General features: G+C 42.7%; 1 protein-coding gene across 2 annotated transcripts; it reads right to left on the reverse strand.

Moving 5' to 3' along the window:
• Nucleotides 1-1,487: 1,487 nt before the first annotated feature.
• On the reverse strand, nucleotides 1,488-27,375 carry LOC103182111 (serine/arginine repetitive matrix protein 1). Of its 2 annotated transcripts, XM_042336713.1 has the most exons (17): nucleotides 27,323-27,375; nucleotides 26,878-26,960; nucleotides 25,980-26,062; nucleotides 24,920-25,007; nucleotides 22,186-22,480; nucleotides 19,788-19,937; nucleotides 18,677-19,332; nucleotides 16,422-16,608; nucleotides 14,400-14,857; nucleotides 13,370-13,556; nucleotides 11,362-11,804; nucleotides 9,322-10,348; nucleotides 8,775-8,854; nucleotides 5,624-5,728; nucleotides 4,756-4,934; nucleotides 2,590-2,680; nucleotides 1,488-1,852 (listed from the first exon to the last, which is right to left on the reverse strand). In XM_042336713.1, exons 3-17 carry the CDS (start codon nucleotides 26,010-26,012, stop codon nucleotides 1,767-1,769), a joined length of 4,065 nt encoding a protein of 1,354 aa, XP_042192647.1. In that variant the 5' UTR covers nucleotides 26,013-26,062; nucleotides 26,878-26,960; nucleotides 27,323-27,375; the 3' UTR covers nucleotides 1,488-1,766. The 2 variants fall into 2 exon arrangements, with proteins under 2 accessions (XP_042192647.1, XP_042192650.1); XM_042336716.1 differs by lacking the exon at nucleotides 5,624-5,728.

Here is a 27,375-nt window from a genome sequence, read left to right on the forward strand (position 1 = left end):
ATATAGAGAGAGGACCTGAAAAGAGCTGTATCAAATTCAAGGATTATTATTATTATAAAAGCTGCAAAATGAGCAGATTACAACACTATGCCAATCAGTGTAGATTCATTTGAGAGAGGTGGGGAGATTACAACAAATCCAATACCTTACAAAACGTTTTCCAGAAATATTTAATTAACAAACATTGAAATAACATTTCTATTTTACAACAATAGAGAAAAACTCAACTTACAACAATGTATTTTGTACAGGCATTCATTCCTCCAACTGAAATAAAAACACTCAATCCATGATTGTTTGCGGGACATAGCTGTGCACAATTGGGTGCCGCGTTTCACCCACAAAATACAGTCAATCCATTTTAGAATATATGCTGTGAAGCGCGTGAAGACACCTCAACAACGTGATACAAATGCAAAGATTATGATTATGATTATTATGAAGGATTGAGATTTTACTGACGAGTGGAATACCACTGAGCTATAGGACTCCACAATATTAACCATGCAATAATAGTGTAAACATCTTCCATTTCCCACACCAACCACTCTGTGGTTTCTCTGCCCCAGTGCCAGTTTATAAGGATGAACATAGCACAATCGCCTTTTTTAAAATCAAGCCCAAATTGCTGAAATTTAAATCAATATTATCTGTTGGTTATTAAGAATCGAACCTGAAATTCAAGTTTTGATCATCTTAAACCTTTATTAAAATATATAGATGTGGATCCATTGAACAAAACTGCCTCCAGTTTATCATCAATTGCTAATCTGACTCGAAGAATACAAATCACTGGAATGGGAACGGTTATGTTAATAATAATCCTTGCATTTGATTTAGCACCTCATCACATCGTTGAAACATCTCAAAGCGCTTCACAGAATATATTGCAAAGTGGATTGACTGTGTACTTTATGGGCGGAATGCGTTGTATATTGTAGAAGAGGGTGCTTTTCTGAGATTGAGACGAGGACACATCACTCAGGCAGCTTTACCCTTTTATCTGATTGTACGTGGCCAACGCAAATACTGGATACCTGAAATGAATGTGTTCCAATTATGAGCAACCCTTGCCTTGAGTGCAAAATTCACTGGAGAGGAGAAAACGATTATCAATTTAGCTCTGGACTCAAAAGGAAAAGCCACGTATAAAACCCAGTCCCTTTGGGAAAAAAGGTGATATGCACTGTATCAATATAACTATGGGAAGGCAGTAAAGATAGCGTGTCCCACTACCTACGTTTGACAAACACAACTAGTTGTTTCAGAAGAGCACAGTTGTTCTCATATTTTTCCTTTCCTTTCTTTTACCCCCGGAAAAGCGACCCGTCAATCAACTAACAAACGATTCCTATTTGCTGCGAGGTAAGCAGAGTTGCGTGGAGTAAGGAAACTTGTCCAACGTTTCTCCCTGCCAGGAATCGAACCCAGGTCCTCTCGCTTGCGAGGCGAATGCTCTAACCACTGAGCTACAGGACTCCGGTGTATTTATGATATTTTTGAACAATAACATTTATTCTTTAATTAACCAATAACAAACGAAAGACATTTATAATAAATGAGCAGGTCTATCAGGCTGTACATCAGCTCACACTTCTTTAGAGCTTTGTTCATATAGCAAAAACACAGAATTACAGTAGTCCAAAATGTCTCAAAATAAAATTAATATTTTAATTCAGAAAAATAAGGCACAAATATATAAACTATAGTAATGACACAATAACTGCTCCTCAAAAATGTTCCCCCACCCCCACCCAATAGTTTTGCTATTGATTCACATCCGGATGTTTCAACTGGGTGAAAAAAAGAATTGCTGGGAAGTTCAGAGAATTTGTAATATTGTAGGGATTACCTGCAAAAGGAGAAAACAATTCAGATATACTGATTTTTTGTTAAAAAATAAAATATTTTCTAATGGTGTGTATTGAATGCAACAAAAAAAAAGTTTTGGTGGTGGTGGAGGAAGGCAGTCCTGGCCAGTGACCGGATGTAAGGTAGGAAGGATAACTTGTGGATCGAACCTGATCCTAAGGTTGCACACGTGCGATGTGTCTGAGGGATAGGCAGAGAAGGATAAGGAGTTCAGAACCACAGGTGAGAAGACCTCGACAAAAGCCAAGGAGGATGGCTTCTGTCTTGTCCAAGTTCAGCTGCAAAACGTTGGAACTCATCCAGCCTTGATGTCTGATAAGCAGGCAGTTAGTACACCGGCAGCACAGGGCTTGCTACTCCAGGAGGAAACATAGTGTTGGCCAGACTTGTGGAAGTTGACCCAATGTCTATGGATGACATAACCAAAATGGAGCATTGAAATGAGAAATAGAAGAGTGTGGAAACCAGACTGAAGGGGCTCGAGAAGGAGAAGTCTCGATAAGACGTGATAAGATGCTGGGAGGAAAGGTGTCAGCAAAGTTGTGTGACTGGCATCAATGTGTTCTAGAAGGGAAGGACAGGTTTGAGATGGGCCAGTAAGTAGCAACGGTTGACTGATCAAGTGTGGCGTTTTGGAGGGGTGATGCTCGGGGTTTTGAGGGGGAGCGGGACGGTGCAGGCGGGGGGGGGGAAGGAGGCAGAGAAATTTTCACTTACCGGGGGGCACACAGAAACAGTCCCCTTGACTGAGATTATACAAGTTGTTGTTGATGGAGACTTTAATATGTCCTTGAATAATGTAAAATAACTGTAACAAAAAAATTATGATTATTTAGGCATCCGCCTCGTTCAGTTTGTAAGCAGTCTCGCCCGAGTGAGAGGTTGTCAGGGACTTGGGACCCATATAGTCTATGCTGACATGTCAATGGTGTGCTACATTGTTAGAGGTTTGCATTTGTATAGTATCTTCCACGTCGGCAGGACATCTCAAGGCACTGACAACCTTCAGATGAACTGTTAAATTGTGGTTGTGTCTGCCTGACATTAAAGATCCCAAGGCACAGAAGAAGATTCTGGCGGTGTCCTAGCCAGATACAATTTGTCATTCACTTCATGACTGTCCTGTAGCTCAGTGGTTAAAGCACTCGCCTCGCAAGCGAGAGACCTGGGTTTGACTCCCGGCAGGTCAGGGTGAAACCTTGGGCAAGTTTCCTTACTCCACACGTCTGATAATAATCCCTCAAGAAAAAAAATAATAAAATTGGTCACTTTAATCCATGACTGTTTGTGGGACGTTGCTGTGTGCAATTGGCTGCCTCGTTTGGCCCACAAATACAGTCAATTCACTTTACAGTATATTCTGTAAAGAGCTTTGAGACATCTCGAAGACTGGAAAAGCGTTATATCAAATGCAAGGGTTATTATTATTATGGCTGTGAAACATTGCAGCGCGTAAATTGTTTGCCACCTTTGTCTACAAATACAGTATTTGCAAATCTTGGAAAGTGCTTTGTGAATCATTGTGAAAAAGTACTTCATGGCGATGGTCTTTAGCCATTTCAACCCTCCCTCCCACTCGCACTCTGACCTCTCCATCCACGGTCTCCTGCGCTTACTGTTCCAATGAGCCACAGCGCAGCTCGAGGAACAATCTGCCAGGGCCCTTACAGCCCTCTGGCCTCAATATTGATTTCAACAATTTCAGACCATAACAGCTCACCTTCCCCTCCCCCTTTTCTGTGACCATTCCCATATCATCCTGGTCCCAGACACGCCTTTTCTCTCCCTGATCTGCCTGTTTTGTTGCAAGTTTTTTTCCCCCCACTTTTGTTCTGCAGTATTAACACCTCTATTCCCCTGCTTTGTTACAATCCCCCTTTGTTTTTGCACCATTAATACCTATTTAGCTCATCATCCCCCGTCCTCTACCCCATTTTCTCCCTTGTCATCCTTGCCCTGCCTCTCCTCTTTCTGTTAGCCCTTAAAAGCCTCTCCCTCCCAACGTGCCCCAGTTCTGACAAAGGATCGTGGACCTGAACCGTTGACTCACTTTCCTTTCTCCATAGATGCTGCCTGACCTGCTGAGTGTTCCCAGCGACTTCTGTTTTTGTTTTCAGGAATAATAAGGGAATGGTTACTCTATTGGGCGCTAATTATAGACCACCAAAGAGTAGAAATCAGACAGCAGGTGAGATTCGTAAGCAAATCTGAGCAATGTGCAGGAATAATAGTACCATAATAATCCAATAAGATGTTAAAAAAAGGATTTTTTTTCTGCAATGTGACCATAATTACTTTCTATATCAGTATGTTTCTATTCCAAGGAAGAGGCAGTGCTTCATCTAGCTCTAGGAAATGAAGAGGGGCAAGTAAGAAAAATAAAATAATAATAATAATCATCCTTGCATATGATATAGCGCCTTATCCCGTCGTGAAACCCACAAAATAATGGAAATGAAGTAATGGAAAAGAGAAACATTTAGGAAACAGTAATCGTATCATAATTTGGATCAATATAAAGATCAAAGAGGGGAGAACTGTAAAGATAAAGGAAACGGACTGGAAAAAGGGATGTGTTTAATGTATATAAAAGGAACTAGTCTAAATAAATTAGTGACAAAAATTGGCAGATAAATTCAAAATATCAGACGGATGAAACATATTTCAACAAAAAGCTTGGTTGAATAGATCAGTGGCCTTCATAATATATTGTCAATGAGTAAAACCAAGGAAACACTTTTTTTAAACAAATATCCATAGATACCTGCAATATTTTAAATTGCAAGTGGGAGATTAAACTGATGTAATGGAATTTTAAACAGCGCATCACACTTGGAAAACAGGACGCAGAACATAATGCAGAGGAACGATTCATTTACTCACCATGGTGTCTCCACACTCTCGCTGAATGCCTTTCTCTCTGAAAGGTCCCAGAAACAGTTTGCCGCAAGCAAACGTGTCGAGATCCAAATCCTTGCAAATACCAAGCGACGTATCGTTCTCATTGTAATCCAACTTTAAGGGATATTCGAAATCATTCGTTCCTGAAATTCCAACACAGTCTGGAAGTTCACAACAAAACAAAGTGGAAAAATTAGGACTCGTTACAGTACCTTTTGGTATCAAAATGCCGATTGCTGGGGATGACACAACTCTGTTCACTTTACACTCTCACCATCAACTACGACAACAATTTACACTTAGGGTATTTCATATAGAATCAGTCTCAAGCGGCTTTACAATAGGAACCTAAGCTGGGAGGCAGTTGGTATTTCTTTGGCGGGGGTGGGGGGCAAAAAAGATGTCCAAAACAACAAAAAACGAGAAAGGTCTTTCGGTGTGATTTGAAATTTTAAGCAAGAATGGGCAAGGCAGGAGGATATCAGTACAGCTCCACAGGGAAGTGGCAAAGTTGCTGATGGCTTGCATGCCAATAGTGGGGTGGAAGGCATGAAGCAGGCTGACATCAGAGTTGTGCTCTTCATGAACACAGCGCTACATAAAAGCAGCTCAGCAATTCTCTTTTGAGTATTTACTGGGGACACTGCTGATGTCAGGAAACGCCATGTACCCATGCTCTATGCGCGGGAGACAGACAGTGAACACAGAAGTACTTGAATACTGCTTATACATGTTATACTGGACTCCGCTGTATACTGAAGTGCAATATAATTGGGTCGTGCTTCACAAAGATAAGATGATAGACAAAAATAAGAATTTATTGACAAAAATTATTAGGAGGAACTCTGACTTTGAAGTATTTCGCAGTTTTCTTCTGTGCTCCATACAGAAGTAGGCTTTTGCTGTTGGAACGTATTTTCATAACTTTCAGATGTTTGCTCCGTGTAGGTTCCCCCTAGCCAGACAATAAAACAAATTGAAGGTTTTGAAAACGTGTAGTTATTCTGAATGTCATGTCTGGTACTTTCTAGAAATTAAATCAAAGTGAAATAGAGTGACTAAAAAAAAAAAACGATTCTGAAGTTAAAAATCAATTCAGCGACAAAAAGAAGGCAATTTATTTGGGGATTAGGCAGGAGTGTTAGGCAGGATACCAAGAGAAGCTCCCTTTTCTTTTCAAATAATGCCATGTGATTTTAATATGCACCTGAACAGGCAGGCAAGGCCTTGGTTTGACATCTCATCTGAAAGACAGAACACCAAAAAAAAAACAGCCAACACGCTGCCGAGAGGTATTTGACCTAATCCCAGAGTGCTGAGGCGCACATTGGTTAAGGCTTCAGGACCTGAGATTCTACGACTGAAATTTCACTAGATTGATCATCGCAAATACTGGTAAGATTCCTGCTATTTAACCAGTCACTTGAATGAGAAGAATCCTTGCTTTCAGAGACAAGTCTACTCTTCCAAGTTAATGAGCTGGACTGGTTAGTTCTCATAGAAAGTGCCTATGAGTATTGCAGACAGAAACAGGACAACCGAGACCAACACACACCATTGCCATCCGTTTCAGTACTGTTTGTGGTACATTTCAGTATTTGAAGACCGTGGTCAAATTTGAAAGCGTGGTCAAAGAGGAAAATCCTAAGACAGACCTTGAAGAAGGCAAAGGAAGTGGCGAGGTGAAGAGACTCCAGGATGGACTTCCAGAGAATGGGGGCAGAAAGGATGAACACCTGACCGCCGATGGTGGGGCAGGGGACAGGAAGCAGGCCAGTGCCTGCTGAGTGTAGGGTGTGGGCATGGTGGTAGTTTTTTAGTAGGTAGAAGTAGGGTGGGGCAAGACTGTAGGGCGAGGATGAGGATCTTGAACTCAATCTCTGAGTAATGAGGAGCCACTGAAGCCAGGCAAGGATGGGGTGATAGGGTCTTGTAGGGTGGTGTGGGACAGGACACGAGGTGCAGAGTTCTGAATGGTCTGCATCTTGTGGAGGGAAGAAGTGGGAAATACAACAAGCAAAGAGTTTCTGTAATCAAGCCTGTACGCAATAAAAGCATGGATAAGATTCTCAGGGGCCTGAGGGGAGAGGTACTGGTGGAGGCAGGTAATGTTTCACCCACAAAATACAGTCAATTCACTTTACATTATATCCTGTGAAGCGCTTATGTTGCGGAGGTAGGGGAAAGCTGAACAGGTCAAGGCATAGATGTGGGATTTAAAGAACAGTTGAGAGTTAAACAAGACACAGAGATTCCGCAATGGCTCAGTGAGTGAACATCCGTATCAGTATCGTTCACCAGAACACCAGGGCTTAAAGGGTTAAATTATGAGGACAGTTTTCATAAACTTGGTCTCCATTCCCTTACGTTTAGGGGGTGATCAATTTGAGGTGTTTAAAATAAAAAAGGGATTTGATAGGGTAGATACAGAGAAACTATTTCTTTGGTGGGGGATTCCAGAACATGGGGGCATAATCTTAAAATTAGAACCAGGATATTTAGGAGTGAAATCAGGAGACAGTTTTTCACCCAAATGGTAGTGGAAATCTGGAACTCTCTCCCCAAAAAGGCTGTGGTTCTAGGATCCATTCAAATTTTCAAGACTGAAGTGGATAGATTTTTGTTAGGTCGGGGTATCAAGCGATACGGGGCAAGGGCGGGTAATTGGAATTGAGGTACAAATCAGCCAATGATCTTGTACAATGGCAGAAGAAGCTCGAGGGGCTGAATGGTCTACTCTTGTTCCTATGTTCCCTGTAGATTCACACTGTGAGCACCTGAGGAGAGAAGGCGCTGACAGGAGCCAAGCGGGAAAGCCTCAGTTTTGTAAACATTCAACTGGAGAAACTTAGCTCTCATACAGGTCTTGGTGTCAAACAGGTTAGAGCAGCCGTAGTCCGAATTGAGGGTGGAGGGCAAGTTAGAGTTGGGTGTCATCTGCATATATGGAATTTATCTCATGTCTGTGGATGACATTACTAAACAGGCACACGTAAAGAGTAAAGAGAAGTGGACTAAGGATAGAGCCCTGAGCAATGCCACGGAGGGGTAGCAGTAGCACGGGCAGAGACAGTACAGCAGAGCTTCTCCATTTTGGACTCGAGATCTCCTTACATTTGGAACTGAAAGAGAGGTTGGGTGAGGCACGGGAAGGGTGGAGCAGCTGGTTTGTGGTGAAGAGGAGCCTGGAATTATCCTTGGCCTTCAGGATGACCGTGGAGTAGATGCACAATTTGGCTGAGATAAAGGCCGAGTGGTGGCACGCACCTGTGCCTTCAGCTCCCCTCTCGACTCTCTACCCCCTCCTCGCTCCCTCCCATCCCTCCCCTTGCCCTGACCATTTCCCCCCTGCTCGGGTCCCGACCCAATTGTCCAGTGCCTTGGGAAGTCCTCCCGACATGAAAGGCGCTCTATAAATGAAATCTTGTGGTTGTTGTTGAGGGAAGAGGGGTGGGTGTACCAGGGGCACTTGTGGAAGTGGGAGACAGTGTGTGAGTTGTTGGGGGAAAGGTAACAAGGATATTAGAGGAGTTGTGAATGAGAGTGACTCTCCTGGTGCACCAGAGAGGGGCCCAAAAAATGCAAGTTGTTGTTGTTGTCGTCAAGCCTCAGCGCTTGCCAACCTGCGCCTAATACTCTCTGGAATTAGGTTAGCCCTTGCTACTGCCACCCCCTCTTCACCTGACCTCCAACTTCCTCTCCCTCCAACCCCATCTCCCTCTTCTCTCACCTCCATTACTTCCCATATAAAGCCCATCACCCCCTTCCTTGACCCCATCCCTACCCCACTCCTTATCTCCCAGCTCCATCTCCTTGCCCCGTTAACAGACATCGTCAACCTCTCTTTGTCCATCAACACAGTTCCCTGTCTTAAAAAATAGCCGTCATCACCCCATCCTCAAAGAACTTTCCCTCTTCCACGTACTCTAGGAATGCTATTCCATTCCAAATACAGAAATTTCTTTGGAGGCAGATCTTCTGTGCTAAATATTCACTCATACCTGACAGAAGTATGTGATGGTCACTGTTGGGATATGAAGCCTGGTTCGCTGGCCCAGGTCCACTTGCATTCAACAAGAACCTTAAAAATAAAATTCCTCGTTACTGCAAAGTCACTCAAAGATTGCATTTTTCAACTGAACAAAATTAAAAGCAATTCTATACATATATTTTGACACAACTCATCAAGAGTTAGACAATGCAGACTTATCGAATGGTATGTGTGCATAACGTCAGTCGATTTTATTATGCTGATCAGTATTCCTAAAGTCTATTAGCCTAAATGAATGCAGTGTGCACAATACATAAAATATATATTTTTTAAAAAGTATGAAAATCTAAATATACAAACTGCATTTGGGTGAGTTGAACAGATCCTGAGATGTTTGAATCAAAACATTGTCGGACTTTAGAAATACTGCAGATCAAAAAAACACGAACAACCTGACTCCAAATGGATTGCTAGCCAAGGAAAAGTTACTTAAGTAATTGGTTAAAAGTCTCAACGTAGAACCAAATTATTTTGATTAAACTTAAATTTAAACTTACAAATTCATTCTTTGCTGCTTAACTTCCTCGTCTCGTGAACCAGGATTAAGTCCTGATTCACCACTATCTTCTATCGTTTCCCTCAAATTCTGCCAGGGTTCTGTCTGACTCGCAGAATCTTTCTGTCCACTTTCAGTGGTTTTTAAAAACCATCTCTTTGATGTACTGTCGTACACTGCGTCATGTGCAGGGATACTCGTATATCTTGGATTGGGATTACTGGAAGCTGCTGGATATGTTTCAAAGATTTCGTTCGACATTGTTTTGGATGCTGAAGACAAGAGGAGATTCCTAGCTTGCCTAGAAATTGCAATAGGTTTTTCAAATGCGCTGAACCTCTTCAATTGCTTGATACGGTTTTCATTCAGTTTGTCAAGACTCTGAGGACACCGTTTTGGCCTTTTTGTGGCTGGGTACAAAGCAGAGGGGTTTTCCTGGTCCTTCGCAAGCTCAGGAAATGCACGCTTTCGTGGCACTGATGACTTGAATAGATGCTTTCCGCTCTGCGCTGTGAGTGCCCCACTTATTGTATCATTTTCATATTGTACCGCCGGTTGGGACTGGATATCGTAAAAAACAGATATAGAATCGTCATCATAATCAAGCTCATCCCCTGCGAAATCAGCATCCTCATCTGAACTAAGCGGTTGTGGTACCACTGATTTAATTTGAGCACTCGATGAATCTCTTTTAGACAGGTTATATATCTTCGTCTTCTGTGCTGAGGATTTTCCTGCCCTGTGCTTTATTTTGTTTTGTGATGGAGGAAGCCAAGAGGAATGACGTGAAGACTTTGCTTCTCTTCGGGAGGAGACAGGGGGACTGTAGTCTTGCTGAGCTACCTTCCACCACTGGTTTGGGGGTCTGATATGACGTCCAGATATTGTATAGGTCTCATCGCTGTCAGGGTGGAGATCACTTATGCTGTGGAAATCGTCTTCGTGAAAGACAGAAGGGTTTATCTGTTTCGTCAAATAGCCCGACTGTGTTCGTTCAGTTTTCTTTGTGTCCGTTTGTTTCATTTTGGCTGGAATAGAAGGCAAAATTCAGTTAATTTAGATTAGTTCAACAAAACCTCAGTTGTCAAATTAAAAATACTACTCGATCAAGATAGCTAGGACTGTTGTAGCTCGTTTCATTTCCAGCACCAGGCTCCATGAGAGAACCTATTCCGCCATTTCTGCCCAGCTCCAATGGCTCCCTCATTCCCCAGCAGATCAAGTCCAAGATCCTCATTCTCACTTTCAAATCCCTCCGCGGTCTCACCCCATCTACGATTGCGATCTCCTTCAATGCCACCAACCTCTTGCTCCCATCACTCAACAAGCACCAGCCTGTTTCATGCCACCCACCCTGTCTTCCCCACAATCAGCATGCAGGTTTTCAGACATTCTGTCGCACTCTCTGGAACTCTACCATCATACTCCTTCCCTCACCTCGTTCAAGGTCGATCTCAAGACGTACCTCATCTGACAATGCTTTCAGTCATCCTTCCCCTTCTCACTCTCTACCCCTGGGGCTCCCAGCTCGGCTCAGGTGCAGCCAGGAGTATCAAATGTTTTGAGACATTCTCCTTATGCGAAGTTTAGATCGTATTACTGTATTGTATTCTGTTGTTATAGCTACATAATGGTAGCATAACCAGCCTCCCCCAAAGTCATGATATTCATGAAAGTGGACAAATAGAAGGGAGCATTGTTTCAATTTCCCCACATTCTTTTCTGCATCTTTTTGAAAAATAGATTAATTCCTTGATCGTTACAGATTCACATTAACATGACCATCATTTTACACAGTCAATTCACTTTACAGTATATCCTGCAAAGCACTTTGAGACGTCTTGAAGACACGATAAGGCACAATATCAAATGCAAGGTTTATTATTATCAATCGTGAACAAATGAACCAAAAGTGCAGTGGTGTCCGGTGAAATGTCACCCACCCAATAATGGGTCAAATTATTTTTAACGTTTAATGTAAAAAGCAAAATGTAATTTTTATTTTAAAAGCTCATTTAAGTGAAAAGTAAAAATCTATTACCTGATGTCTTTGTATTTTGCGTTCTGGTTTCTGCACTTGGAGCTCTACCAGACCTTTTTTTAGACCTATCTGTGGGACAATTTACAGACCCTCGAGATGCCAACTGTCTCTTAGAATTTTCAATTGTCTCTTTCAATTTTTTAGCTTGGTTTGCTTTCTTGACATAGACACGAGGCTCTTCCTGCAATTTCTCCTGATCCTGTACTTCGGGCATAGCCACAGCTGTTTTTTCGGGATGCTTTCGGGGTCTTCCACGCTTCTTAGGCACGCTGGAATTCTTTCCTTGCTTAACCGGCTTCCTGCTTATCACCTTGCCTTTTCTGACGTGCGATTCAGAGCAGGAGCTCTTGGGGTCCTCCCACATCTCACACTCAGATTCGTTCGATATTGGTGTTGAAGTCCTGAAAACCGTGTGTTTTGATGGTGGAGGCGTAACAGCAGGTCTGTGAAAGCCATGATTTATTTTTTAAATGAAAATAATTTAAAAGCTTTATTATTAGCCATAATAATAATATGCTAATTAAGCTCAACTTTTCTTAACACAGTAAAACACCAATAACTCGTCACTCCAAGGAAAAAAGTGCTGAGTGACTAGTTATCCGGGGTGGCCTATCTTGTGACTGGTGCGAGCAATCAGTGGCGGTTGGGCGCACATACACTGCAGAGACCACTGGTCTATTGAAGGCCCACGGTATGGCCTCCTGCCCTATCCTGTCACACGTGGGATGCAAGTCAGGAGAGGGAAGCCTCAGAGACCAAGGTCTCTGCAATGGATCTGACCATGTGGGCCCAACTTCCTCCGAGCACCTGCACCAGTCACAGGGTAGGGTGGGAGGCCTCTGTCATGCAAGATGGCATCTTATAGGACAAGTTATCTCATCAATTTTACATTGTAAGTACTTACAAGAGTTTCTGGAATGTGACAAGTTACGTGTTAAGTGGATTGACAAATAAGTAACTAATTAAGATCGCTGCCTTCCTTGCGACTTAACCCTACCCTCCCCATCCCCATCCCTCCCGATCCCAACCACCAGCTCAGGTGTGGGTCCCTGACTGTCCAGCATTTTGGGACGTCCTCCTGACACGAAAGGCGCTAAACATATGTAATTTGTTGTTGTTGCTGTAAAGCAAAGTACCTTATTAACGTTGTATGGGAAGCTGCCAGGGTATTGGCAGTATGGCAGGATAACTACTGACAAGTTATGCCAGGGTGTTGTGATCAGGAGTTAACTGGGACAAGCTTTTCCTTGTTTTCCAGTAAACTATTTGCTCACCACCGATACTTGCCAAGGAAGATACAAGTTAGTGTTAGTTGACAGCCGATGTGCAGCTATAGACTATGAATAGCAATAACAGCAAATCAAGCTCCTCTCTCCTCAGTAAAGATTAATTTGCAAGGGACAGTTTTTTTGTATTCTAGTCTGAACTTGACAAGATATGACAACAGAGGTTAAAAGCACATACAAGGAACATATGCATATTGGATGCAGCTCAATTATTTTTTGCAAAAAGCAACAAGGAGCCTGAAATTTATAAATCCAGGGAGTCATAATGTGCATATGACTCCTCCTCAAACTCAAAACGATCGACGATCTTCCTCGACCCGCTGCAAATTTCTAACGTGTTATACTTTTATTCCATGTTACCCACTCACATACCTGGACCATCACTGACATCATTCTCTCTATGAAATGGTATATTTTTAAAATTAGTTGTAATAATAATAATAAACCTTGCATTTGATAAAGCGCCTTATCACGTCTGAGCTTTGAAATGAAGTTCAGCGACTTTATCTTTTGTAGGTGAACCAGCAGTCAATTTCCACACAGCAATGTCCTGCAAAATGACCAATTTTAACAACCCCCAAAACCACTGCATAACAACAGAATTGAACCGTAATTACAGACCCATAAAATCCAAACCCGCACTATGATTAGAAAAAATGACCTCACCTTCCCCTGAAGTCCCAAATTGAAAGCAAATTTCTCAAGGGCATAAACTTTCATACCTTTTTGATTTGATCGTTACTGGATGTCTTGAAAGGGCTGAAGATGATTTTCCAGAAATTACGTATTTTTTCCGATTCTCCAGCTCAACGACTTGGTCGTTTTCATCATCATTCCCGCCTTCTGAGGCTTCAGATTCAGCTAATGGAATAGACTTTGACTGTGCACGGTTACTGGGACCGTAATCACCTGCAAAGAGCAGGACAAATGAGGGATTGCATCGTCTCAATCATATTTTAGAAATATACAGTGAAAATAATAATAATAATCCTTGCATTTGATATAGAGTCTTATCAAGTCTTCGAGACGTCTGAAAGCACTTCACAGAATACACTGTGGAGTGAATTGACTATATTTTGTGGGCAAAACACAGCAGTCAATTGCGCACAGCAGTGTCCCACAAACAATCGTGGATTGAGTGACCACATTTTTTTTGCAAGGAAGGAATTATTACCCCCGGAAAAGCGATCTGCCAATCGACTAACAAGCGGGTTCCAACTTACTGCTGGGAAACAGAGGCGTGTGGTGTAAGGAAACTTGCCCAGTGTTTTGCCCTGCCAGGAATAGAACCCAACTTTGCCTGATATGCTACTTATTTCAACCTCAATACAAAAATGAAATAATGAACTAAATGAAGTACATTTGTTAAGAGAACAGCTTGCAAATATAAAGCACTGGTAAGACCTGACAGAGCTTGTACAACTACAGTAGTTCTATCCTATCCACTGGAGCTTTGGTTAGAGTGGATATCTACACCAGGCAGACAGGCTGGTCAACCATCAACTATTAATGTGACCAGCCAACAAAATAAACCTATTACACATTACAATATATTTTGTGAAGCACTTTGAGATGTCTTGAAGACATGATAAGGGGCTGTATCAAATGCAAGGATTATTATTATCAATAGTAAATAAATGAACCAAAAGTGCAGTGGTGTCCGGTGAAATGTCACCCACCAAATAATGGATCAAAATGTCTTTAACTTTTAATATAAAAAGCTCATTTAAGTGAAAAATAAAAATCAATTACCTGATGGTTTTGTATTTTGCGTTCTGGTTTCTGCACTTGGATCCGGACTACCAGGTCTACCAGACCTTTTTTTATACCTTTCTGTGGGGCAATTTATAGACCCTCGAGATGCAGACGGTCTCTTAAGAGACGCTTTGGAGTTTTTAGCTTGGCTACCATTCTCGACATAGACAGGAGGCTCTTCCTGCAAATTCTCCTGATCTTCCTCCTGATCCTCTACTTCGGGCATAGCCACAGGTGTTTTTTGGGGATGCTTTCGGGGTCTTCCACGCTTCTTAGGCACGCTGGAATTCTTTCCTTGCTTAACCGGCTTCCTGCTTATCACCTTGCCTTTTCTGACGTGCAACTCAGAGCAGGAGCTCTTGGGGTCCTCCCACATCTCACGCTCAGATTCGTTCAACATTGGTGTTGAAGTCCTGAAAACAGTGTGTTTTGATGGTGGAGGCGTAACAGCAGGTCTGTGAAAGCCATGATTTATTTTTTTTAATGAAAATAATTTAAAAGCTTTATTATTAGCCATAATAATAATATGCTCATTAATCTCAACTTTTCTTAACACAGTAAAACACCAATAACTCGTCACTCCAAGGAAAAAAGTGCTGAGTGACTAGTTATCCGGGGTGGCCTATCTTGTGACTGGTGCGAGCAATCAGTGGCGGTTGGGCGCACATACACTGTAGAGGCCACTGGTCTATTGAAGGCCCACGGTATGGCCTCCTGCCCTATCTGGTCACATGTGGGATGCAAGTCAGGAGAGGGAAGCCTCAGAGACGAAGGTCTCTGCAATGGATCTGACCATGTGGGCCCAACTTCCTCCGAGCACCTGCACCAGTCACAGGGTAGGGTGGGAGGCCTCTGGAATACAAGATGGCATCTTATAGGACAAGTTATCTCATCAATTTTACATTGTAAGTACTTACAAGAGTTTCTGGAATGCGACAAGTTACATGTTAAGTGGATTGACAAATAAGTAACTAATTAAGATCGCTGCCTCCCTTGCGACTTAACTCTACCCTCCCCATCCCCATCCCTCCCGATCCCAACCACCAGCTCAGGTGTGGGTCCCTGACTGTCCAGCATTTTGGGACGTCTTCCTGACATGAAAGGCGCTAAACATATGTAATTTGTTGTTGTTGCTGTAAAGCAAAGTACCTTATTAACGTTGTATGGGAAGCTGCCAGGGTATTGGCAGTATGGCAGGATAACTACTGACAAGTTATGCCAGGGTGTTGTGATCAGGAGTTAACTGGGACAAGCTTTTCCTTGTTTTCCAGTAAACTATTTGCTCACCACCGATACTTGCCAAGGAAGATACAAGTTAGTGTTAGTTGACAGCCGATGTGCAGATATAGACTATGAATAGCAATAACAGCAAATCAAGCTCCTCTCTCCTCAGTAAAGATTAATTTGCAAGGAACAGTTTTTTGTATTCTAGTCTGAACTTGACAAGATATGACAACAGAGGTTAAAAGCACATACAAGGAACATATGCATTTTGGATGCAGCTCAATTATTTTTTGCAAAAAGCAACAAGGAGCCTGAAATTTATAAATCCAGGGAGTCATAATGTGCATATGACTCCTCCTCAAACTCAAAACGATCGACGATCTTCCTCGACCCGCTGCAAATTTCTAACGTGTTATACTTTTATTCCATGTTACCCACTCACATACCTGGACCATCACTGACATCATTCTCTCTATGAAATGGTATATTTTTTAAATTAGTTGTAATAATAATAATAAACCTTGCATTTGATAAAGCGCCTTATCACGTCTGAGCTTTGAAATAAGTGCAGTGACTTTATCTTTTGTAGGTGAACCAGCAGTCAATTTCCACACAGCAATGTCCTGCAAAATGACCAATTTTAACAACCCCCAAAACCACTGCACAATAACAGAATTGAACCGTAATTACAGACCCATAAAATCCAAACCCGCACTATGATTAGAAAAAATGACCTCACCTTCACCTGAAGCCCCAAATTGAAAGCATATTTCTCAAGGGCATAAACTTTCATACCTTTTTGATTTAATCGTTATTGGATTTCTTGAAGGAGTTGAAGATGATTTTCCAGAAATTACGTATTTTTTCCGATTCTCCAGCTCAACGACTTGGTCGTTTTCATCATCATTCCCGCCTTCTGAGGCTTCAGATTCAGCTAATGGAATAGACTTTGACTGTGCACGGTTACTGGGACCGTAATCACCTGCAAAGAGCAGGACAAATGAGTGATTCGTCTCAATCATATTTTAGAAATATACAGTCAAAATAATAATAATAATCCTTGCATTTGATATAGAGTCTTATCAAGTCTTCGAGACGTCTGAAAGCACTTCACAGAATACACTGTGGAGTGAATTGACTATATTTTGTGGGCAAAACACAGCAGTCAATTGCGCACAGCAGTGTCCCACAAACAATCGTGGATTGAGTGACCACATTTTTTTTGGAAGGAAGGAATTATTACCCCCGGAAAAGCGATCTGCCAATCGACTAACAAGCGGGTTCCAACTTACTGCTGGGAAACAGAGGCGTGTGGTGTAAGGAAACTTGCCCAGTGTTTTGCCCTGCCAGGAATAGAACCCAACTTTGCCTGATATGCTACTTATTTCAACCTCAATACAAAAATGAAATAATGAACTAAATGAAGTACATTTGTTAAGAGAACAGCTTGCAAATATAAAGCACTGGTAAGACCTGACAGAGCTTGTACAACTACAGTAGTACTATCCTATCCACTGGAGCTTTGGTTAGAGTGGATATCTACACCAGGCAGACAGGCTGGTCAACCATCAACTATTAATGTGACCAGCCAACAAAATAAACCTATTACACATTACAATATATTTTGTGAAGCACTTTGAGATGTCTTGAAGACATGATAAGGGGCTGTATCAATGGAAGGATTATTATTATTATATTATTATAATTGGTCTACTTTTAGAGAGTTCAATCTACATCCACTTTTTTTTTTAAAAATTACGGTATTCATTTTACAACAACTTGCACTTATATAGCACCTGCCATGCTGAGTAGAGTCTCAGAGCGATCAACAGTGGCGGAGCCTGACTTCAAGCCAGGGGGAGCGAGAAGGGGGAATGTGGCCAAAAGCACGGTCGAACAGGAAAGTCTTCAGGCTGGACTTGAAAGAGGGGAAGGGGAAAGCAAAGGGATTGAGGGAGAGTGTTCCGGAGTTTTGGAGCCTGGTGGCTGAAAGCACGACCTCCGATGGTGGGGCGGAGGGTACGAGGGACGAACAGGAGGCCGGTGCCAATCGAGTGGAGGCGCCGGGTGGTGGATTGGGGTATGAGGAGGTCAGTGAGGGCGGGAGGTGCCAGGGATTGATTTGAACACGAGTGTGAGAGGATCTTGAAGTCGATCCGGTTGGTGACGAGGAGCCAGTGGAGCCTGGGTCAGAACTGGTGAGATGTGGTTTCGGAGTTTGGTCCGGGTCAATATGTGGGCGGCAGTTTTGAATGAGCTGATCTTGTGAATGGGGAGACAAGATCACCATTCCCAAGTGGAGCTGGGGAGATCGGCAAGGAATGTGATGGAGTAATCCAAGTGGGAGGTGACAATCGCGTGCACAAGGGTTTGGGCTATATTTGGGGTAAGGTGCAATCAGAGGTGGGCAATGTGGCGGAGGTGGAAGAAGGCGGTCCTGGTCAGGGAACCGGATGTGGGGAAGGACAGTTGGGGGTCGAACCGGACCCCTAGGTTACTCATTGGTTCGGTGAGTCTGAGGGAGAGCCCAGAGAGGTTGAGGAGTTTAGATTCGCAGGAGTGAAGACATTGACAGGAGCCAATGAGTATGGCTTTCATCCTGTCCATATTCAGCTGCATATTCCATTTTATCAACTTTACCGTGAAAAGTCTGAGCTTATCTACTAGGATTATGGTTCTAAGTAAACCAATTGAGCTACGTGGGATCTTATGTAGAAATTGAGCTGTCATTATCAAAGTATAAGTAACCATTGACAGGCTATTTATTGTGGGTGAGACAACACTTTTGTAGTGAGTTTCTTCTCTTCCACTTAATGCTCAGTGGCCAGATGTGGGAGAGGAGGCACAATTGCTAGCAGTATCTGTGCCTCAATGCAAAGAGGTTCCAGTCACATTACCTACAATTCTGGAAAAACTTCTGTCCTACAAACACGCTAAACAACAACAACAACAAGATTTCATTTATAAACAATACGATAACATATAACCCATTGTTTCAAACTCATTACCTAATGGTTTCCTTCTTTTATCCACATCAAGCTTATCCATACCTGAAACTGTACCAGGTTGTTTTCCACACCTTGCCTTTGCAACATTTCCAGATGCCGGCAGCCTCTGAGGAGTCTTTTGGGATATTTTAGCTTTGTTTGCTTTCTCTTCAACACTACAAGAAGGCTCTTCCTCCAGTTCCTCCACCACTTTGGTCATAGCCATAGCTGATGTTTTGCCCTGCTCTGCTCTTTTTCGTTCTCCCATTTTTGTGGTGCGGATGGGAGTTAGCAAACGCTTTGAACGGGGCAAGGGTTCATTTCCTTCCTCCTCTTTCTCCTGCTGTTCGTTTCTTTTGTTGTAATTTAGCTGACGGCTAGCTGGTACTTTCTGAGTCGCTCCTGGATTATTATCCTCACTTGCTTTCCTTTTTTTGCTCCCGGAATGTTTCCCGGTGGGATGAAGTCCGGGTTGAACAGCAACCTTTTCCTGTACTGCTCCCTTTTTCCTTGTTTTCCCTTTCTTTGCTAGTTCTTTTTCATTCACGACGGACTTCTTTCTTTCTTTATCTGGCTCCTTATTTACCACCTTGTCTTTTCTGAACCATGACTCAAAGCAGAAGCTCTCATCATCGTTGATCTCAAACTCAAACTTGTTGTCGCTTGGTTTTATAGGGCTGGAGACAAGCTGTTTTGATGTCACTGGCAAAACAGCAGGGCTGTGAAAGAGATTTGATTAAAACACTAGCAACTAACAAGCAATTTCTCCTCACTAACTATTCATCTCCTGAAATATACAGCCAACAAACATACAGAATTAAAGCTGTAATGAAGTGAAATACTGCTTTGAAATGCTACATAATTATAACAACAACTCTAAAGAACCAGGAGGAATTTGTCTCCCTTCATTATTTCCCGAGAATCGCCTATTCATACACTTACTGAGTGATTGAAAGTGGGAGATTTCCAGTTACTGCTGGAGAGAGAGATAATTACCCACCAAATTGGGGGTCAACGTGAGCTGCTGGGAAACCCAATTTACATCCACTCCTACGCAAACTTCACATGAAATGTATTAGATTATGACAATAACTTAAGTTAACGGTACATTTTTAAACTTAAACAGTCATTGTGTGAGACCCCAGCTTTAAAGAATTTTTCAATGCAAACGCACTTGGTTCGTAAAATGTGAAATGGCGGCTCCGTAAATTTCAATTTCTTCTGATTTTGAACCTTTGACGTTGATGGTTCAACATTCGTAGCTCGACATTTTTCAATCTCCATGGGTGCAGGTTCCAATGTTTCACTTTTGTTGAAGTCAAGTCTGCAAAATCCAATTGAAAGACTAAATCAACATTACCAGGGGACAATTCAGCAAATATTCAGGAAGAGGTTTAACTAATTTAATATTTCAAGGGCTACAGAGTTGATCACTATTAGTTAGGTTAGAGAGTTATTGACAGCTGCCTGTCTGACATCGAGTCCTGGATGAGAGACAACTTTCTTCACCTTAACGTGCGCAAAACTTAGGCCCTCCTGATTGGCTCGCGTCAGCGCCTCCGCACCTCAGGCGCTGACAGCATCAGCATCCAAAGCCGCACTCTCCACCTTTCAAAGCCATCAGGAACCTCGGGGTTCTGTTCGACCCTGAGCTGTCCTTTCTCTCTCATATCTGCGCCACAACTGGCACCGCCTTCCATCACCTCCGGAACATCGCCAGACTACGGCACTACCTCACCCCTCACGCTGCTGAAACCCTGGTTCACGCCTTTATCACCTCAAGGCTGGACTATGGGAACTCTCTCCTCGCCGGCCTTCCCGCCACCTCCCTCCACAAGCTGCAGGTCATTCAGAACTCTGCAGCTCGTGTACTGTCCGCACCAGACACCGCGACCACATCACTCCCACCCTCGCTCACCTCCACTGGCTCCCCATCCTCCAGAGGATCGAATTCAAGATCCTCACCCTCACCTACAAGGCCATTCATGGCCTTGCTCCCTCCTACCTCTCCAACCTACTATCCCCCTACCTACCTGCCCGACCCTCCGTTCCTCTGGCTCCGGTCTGCTCCAAATCCCCCGCCCCAACCGCCCTACCATCGGTGGTCGGGCCTTCAGCCTCTCAGCCCCGAGGCTCTGGAACTCTATCCCCCAGTGTCTTCGCCGCCTCCTCCCTTTCCTCCTTCAAGGCCGGTCTCAAGACCTTTCTCTTTGACCGTGCCTTCAGCTCCCCTCTCGACTCTCTTCCCCTCCTCGCTCCCTCCCTTCCCTTCCCTCACACTGACCATTTCCCCTCTGCTCGGGTCCTGACCCAACTGTCCAGCGCCTTGGGACGTCCTCCCAACGTGAAAGGTGCTCTATAAATGGAATCTTGTTGTTGTTGTTGTAATTATTGGATTCAGTGTACCCACACAATACATTGCAAATTAATAAAGCACCGTTCATGTCAGGAGATTGTCTGAAAGTGCTTGGCACCATAGCTGGGGGTAGGAGCTGAGGGGAAAGATGATCAAAAGCGTGGTCAATGAGGTACGTCTTAATACAGATCTTGAACAAGCCAGAGAGGAACTCTGGGATGAAGTTTCAGAGAGCAGAGCAGATTAGCTGAAATCCATCTGCCAATTGTGGGGCAGAAAAGGGCAGGAGGACATGAAGCATACCAGTGCTCGCAAAAGGTTGCTAGGTTCAAAGCAGTTCAGAGGTAAGGTTGGATACGACAGTGGGGGTATTTAAGGGTGAAAACTGGGATCTTGAACATGATCTGCTGGGGGATGGGGAACCAATGGAGCCAAGTAAGGATGGGGTTTTAGTTTCGCTCATGGACAGGACAGGAACTGCAGAATTCTACCAATATAGAGATAGAATTGGCTAACATCAGGCTATATATAAATTCTCAATTAACGTCAATTTGGCTCACTTGGTAGTACTCTTTCCTTTGAGCTGACACACTACAATCATTAAAGTTCAGGTCCTGGGGGGAATGCTGCATTGTCACAAATGCCACCTTTTAAATGATGGCATGAACTAAAGCAAGTTCAATCTGTTCTTCAGGTGAACATTAAAGTTACTAAGGCAACATTCAAAAGCAGAAGACTGCGTCTCGAATAATTCTCTAGATTGTTGGCTTTTCGCCTTCTTATTCTTCTTTGTGCTACGTGTAAAACAGTTGTGATATTTGCCTATAAAAGTGACGGCATGCAACACTGATTACCGTGAAGTGTTTACAAATGTTGACATTGAAGACAGTATAAAAATGCAGGTTCTTTCTTTGAATGTTAATGTATAAACATTGTTAATATCAGTCTGTTGTAGAGGTGCTCACCGCAATTTTTTTAAAAAAAGTTTCTAGTTACATAAATGCCATTACCACAAGCTGGAAATAGTGATCCACAAAAGTAATGCAAACAGCAGTCATTTTTGATTGGTAAAATCAGGATGAATCTTTAGTGTGTTGATCAGGAGAATGGCTGCACAGTGAGAAAAGCTGGTGAACAACTGCTGCTAATGCTTTAGCTGGGAAACCTATAGATCACTGCTCAAATGACTTGTTCTGTTCAATTGGCTGTGACGTACCTCATTTTTGGTTTAAATTGTTCTGAGACTCTGAAAACGATTGGAGTGGAGCTCGCCAACGATTGCTCGGCATCATGGTTGCTCACTACTTTTTTCAGAGCGACGCAATCTGCTGTAGATTCTTTGGTCTCGAACTCAAGAAGACAGACGTCATCAGCTTGATTATCCATCTGGTCACTCTCATCATCAGTGGCCTCAGCTGGTTCAGCGATAACAGCAGCAGCTGCTGGAGGTTGAGGGGCAAAGCATGTTTGCAGGGGAGGTTCCAACAAGAATTCATTTGAACTCAGGCAACCTGGAAAGAAGCGGAATTAACGCATGAGTATTGAATGCACTGAATGTGCGTGTTCAAAGTGTTTCAAACAAGTTTCTATTTTCCGTTTCTGTGCATTTCCTCCGCAATAATGAACACCAATTTTATTGGAAGTAAAAGCTTTACTTTGAAAAGTGATAACTTCCCTACCACAACAACCACCACCTATAAATAATAATAATCCTTGCATCTGATACAGCACATTATGATGTCTTCAAACATCTCAAAGCGCTTTACAGAATAGACTGTAGAGTGAATTGACTGCATATTTTGTGGCGAAACGCAGCAACCAATGGTGCACAGCAGCGTCCCACAAACAGTCGTGGATTGAAGTGACCAATGTATTATTTTTTTTTGTTGAAGGAATTATTACCTCCGGAAAATCGATCCGCCAATCCACCAACAACCGGGTTCCTACTTACTGCTGGGTGGACAGAGGTGTGTGGAGTACGGAAACTTGCCCAAGGTTTCGCCCTGCCGGGAATCAAACCCAGGTCTTCTCGCTTGCGAGGCGAGTGCACTGATCACTGAGCTAAACAACAACAACAACCAGATTACATTTGTATAGCGCCTTTCACATCGGGAGGTCGTCCCAAGGCGCTGGACAGTGTACAGCATCTCAGACCCGAGCTGGGGTTTTGGGGGTGGGGGGAGGGGAAGGAGGTGGCAAGGTCAAAGAGGAGGTTTCTTGAAGCGGGACTTGAAGGAGGCTAAGGAGGGGGCGAGGCGGAGTGACTGGGGATCACATTTGTGGATCACTATTTCCAGCTTGTGGTAATGGCATTTATGTAACTAGAAACTTTTTTTTAAAAAAAATTGCGGTGAGCACCTCTACAACAGACTGATATTAACAATGTTTATACATTAACATTCAAAGAAAGAACCTGCATTTTTATACTGTCTTCAATGTCAACATTTGTAAACACTTCACGGTAATCAGTGTTGCATGCCGTCACTTTTATAGGCAAATATCACAACTGTTTTACACGTAGCACAAAGAAGAATAAGAAGGCGAAAAGCCAACAATCTAGAGAATTATTTGAGACACAGTCTTCTGCTTTTGAATGTTGCCTTAGTAACTTTAATGTTCACCTGAAGAACAGATTGTACTTGCTTTAGTTCATGCCATCATTTAAAAGATGGCATTTGTGACAATGCAGCATTCCCCCCAGGACCTGAACTTTAATGATGGAATTCCAGAGGTTGGGGGCAGAGTGGCTGAAGGCTCTCCCGCCAATGGTGGGGCGGGTGGGTCGGGGGATGTGGAGGAGTCCGGACACGGCTGAGCGGAGGGAACAGGCAGGTTGGTAGGGGGTTAGGAGGTCTCAGAGGTAGGGTGGGGTGAGGCCATGGAGGGCTTTGTAGGTGAGAATCAGGATCTTGAACTGGATCCTCTGAAGGATAGGGAGACAGTGGAGTCGGGCGAGAGTGGGGGAGATGGGGTCACGGAGTTTGGTGCGGGAGAGGACACGGGCTGCAGAGCTCTGGATGATCTGCAGTCTGTGGAGGGAGGAGTTGGAAAGGCCGACAAGCGGGGCTTTTGCATAGTCGAGCCTGGAGGTGATGAAGGCATGAACAAGAGTTTCAGCGGACCAGGACTCCACTTGCATTTATGTAACGTCCTTCATTTTTTATTATTTTATTATTACTTTTATTATTTTAATTATTATTTATGTAAAGTAAGGTCTTGGGAGTACTTCTCCCTTCCTCACACCTTCCCTGTTAAGGCACACGGTGAACCTAAATTTTGAAGCAAACCAAAATAGTGAATGCTGACCCAATAGGAGCCGAAAATAAAATGTTGCCTTTCTCAGTGTTACCATTCCTTATCGTAATGAACACAATGTTCACAAAAGAAACATTACAGAAGCAGGTTCCTCAGTCAAGCTTGACCGAGCAAAGACCTAGCATTAATTCACAGGCAGGTCCTCAGATTTGACAGGCAAAATAAGCACTTTCTAACTTCACCACAATTAGTAGCATCGCAACTATTTTTGCACACCATATTTGCGCCTCCAAATCAAACGATATTTGCACCTTCAAATTAGACAATATGCTAAATTAACAAAACTATATGCGATAAGCTCTTGGCGCGTGTCAAATACGAGCTTAAAATATGTTTGACGGCGCACACCATCCAAACACTGAAGAGAGAATGGTGTTTTTTCAATTCATCCCTATTAGCATTCAATATCACAATCCTTGCATTTCATGTACATCTTAATCCCGATGTCGAAACATCTAAAAGTGCTTCACAGGATTTTAAGTGTAGTGACGACCAGGGCTGCCAATTTGAGCACAGCAATGTTCAGCAACCACAAAGTAAATGAGGAATATTAGTTGAAACATCCGTAATTCCTGCAGAATACAACAACAATAAGACTAAATATATCAGGACAGTCTGATAAAAGTGGTACAAACCATTAATTTCCTGCATCTGGCCCGGAACCAATTTAAGTGTTTCAGCGTCTTCATGTAACGCTGCCAGTGAGACGACGTCTGGCGGATTCTAAGAAAATGGAGCAAAGTCCGGGCTTAAAAGTGTGACTTGTTTCTCCCCTTTGCTTCTTAAGATGGTGATTCATGCTGAGCACCAACAATAATAATGATTGCATTTTATATAGTCAGGTATCAGCAAAATATAATAATATAATAATAATAATAATCCTTGCTATTGATATAGCGCCTTATCATGTCTTTATGACAATCAAACTTAAAAGACCATAAAGATGGTGGAAGAGGAAATCAAATATAATCAAAATACTACAGTAATAAGTGATGTTGTAAAGCTCAGGTCAAGATGGATTGTTGGAACAAAGTAGAGGACTCTGTGAAGTGTAGGTGGCCCATATTGCACTCGACCCGAGGTGTAGGATGCTGATGGTAAATGTGTGAATTGAGAATGCCTTTTATTGTTCAACCACAAACTTAATATCCACACAATAATACTTGCATTTCATACAGCGCCTTATCACATCTTCGAAAAGTCTCAAATCGCTTCACAGAATATACTGCAAAGTGAATTGACTGTACATTTAGTTGGCGAAATGCAGTAGTCAATTGCGCACAGCAGTGTCCCACAAACAGCCGTGGACTGAAGTGACCAATTTATGATCTTTTTTTTGAAGGAATTATTACCCCCGGAAAAGCGATCTGCAAATCGACCCACAACCAGGTTCCTGCTTAATGCTTGGTGAATAGAGGCGTGTGGAGAAAGGAAATTTGCCAACAGTTTTGCCCAGCCAGGAATCGAACCCAGGCCTCTCGCTTGCAAGGCAAGTGCTCTATCAGGACTAAAATGCATCCCCTCTTCTCCTCCCCCACTTAACATTCAATTCTACATTTCAACACAATGAAATGAACAAACACTGCAGCAGTATCAAGACAAAGAATTTTAAAAAAACACACAGGTTTTTTAAAAACATGGAAAATGTGATAAAAGAATGGAACCGCGCCAGATAAAGGTAATATGGCTGCTCACCTTTATGACTGAGTGAATATTTGCACCTTCCATCACAGGTATATTCTCTTTAGAACACTGAGCTTGTGCTGTGTATGTATGATCTAGCCAGAAAAACAATTATTAATACCGTTGCATGTGAAAGACAATTGATTTAAGATCTTTCAGCGGCTTCCAATAATGCAGAATTTCAGAGAAATAGGCAGCATTATAAACAAGTAGTTACATCGTACCGATTCAGCAAAAATTCTTATGTTGTGCAAAATATTTTATGACAACAATACAATGCCAAAAACAGTTTTAGGGAACTGAGCAGCTGAAGAACATACGCCACTTTTGCTTAAAGCCCCTCAGTTGGTATCATTGGTAAAATGGTGATGCTACAAGCAGGTTAATTATTTTTTTAAAAGAGAAAACCTGAACTTCGAGCATAATCACAATCCAACGGTGTCGTTGCCACTTGCCTGGCCTGCTGGATAATATAGCACCCTGGTTCTAATACATTTGTCACTTTAACATACCCCATTTCAAGTGACAGTTAATGCAATATAAACGAGGCGACCATTTACCTGTGAAGGCATTTACCATCTCGTGTCATTTATTTATTTATTTATTTATTCATTCATTCATTCATTCTACCTGAGGGTTACTGCGCCACAACAGAATAATGAATAATATGCCTCACTGCCACTGAGTGCTGAAGCCGACTGAATTATCAGCACTCCCCAACAAAGAGCAATGTGATTTGCACTGAATTTCTCTCAAGCTTAAGGAAAGTTTTGTGCTTAAGATGCATTGCCCTGCAACGAAAAGAGGGCAGAATTCTCAAATTAGTGGCTTCAGCACATTTCAGAACCAGCTTAGCTTGAACCATTTCTCAAGTCGTCGCCGATGTAAATAAAACATTAAGAAGCCTCACCTAGTCCTTTTAAGAAGTCTTTTAGGATGGTTGATTTATTCTCATTTTTCTGACAGATGACCGGCAAAGGGTTTTCTGTCAGTCTGCAAATTAAAATCAAAACTGTATTAGCCACGTCAATATAATGATACAAGAGCAGCACTACAAATCTATTAAATCCAAACAATTACTCGAGGAGACAATCGTAACAAATTTACTATTACCAGAACAACAAAATTACATGTATAGAGCACCTTTCACGTCGGGGGGAAGTCCCAAGGCGCTGGACAGTCAGGGGTCCGGACCCGAGCATGGAGGGGAGGGGTGGGGTGGGGGTGAGGGAAGGCAGAGAGGTGTGAGGGAGACTGAAGGGAGGAGCACATGACGATGGTGAAGGGGTCTGCGAACTGACTTATTATAATTATAATTTATAATTTCCACTGTATATTTTCTGGGAGAAACATACATTCAAGTGCTGTTGGAGTCACAGGAGATTGGGAAGAACCACTCCACTCGGGC

The sequence above is a fragment of the Callorhinchus milii genome, unplaced genomic scaffold, assembly GCF_018977255.1.
Source record: "Callorhinchus milii isolate IMCB2004 unplaced genomic scaffold, IMCB_Cmil_1.0 Scaffold1, whole genome shotgun sequence".
Taxonomy (NCBI): domain Eukaryota; kingdom Metazoa; phylum Chordata; class Chondrichthyes; order Chimaeriformes; family Callorhinchidae; genus Callorhinchus; species Callorhinchus milii.

Bases quoted from the DNA above. Each gene is read 5' to 3' on its own strand.
- LOC103182111 (XM_042336713.1), bottom strand. From the start codon at position 26,012: ATGGAAGGTGCAAATATTCACTCAGTCATAAAG. The intron at 4,935-5,623 runs GTCAGAGTTCCT...GTGAACTTCCAG, and splicing joins AAACTGCGAAATACTTCAAA to ACTGTGTTGGAATTTCAGGA. The intron at 2,681-4,755 runs GTGAGTAAATGA...TTTTTGTTACAG, and splicing joins GAGAGTGTGGAGACACCATG to TTATTTTACATTATTCAAGG.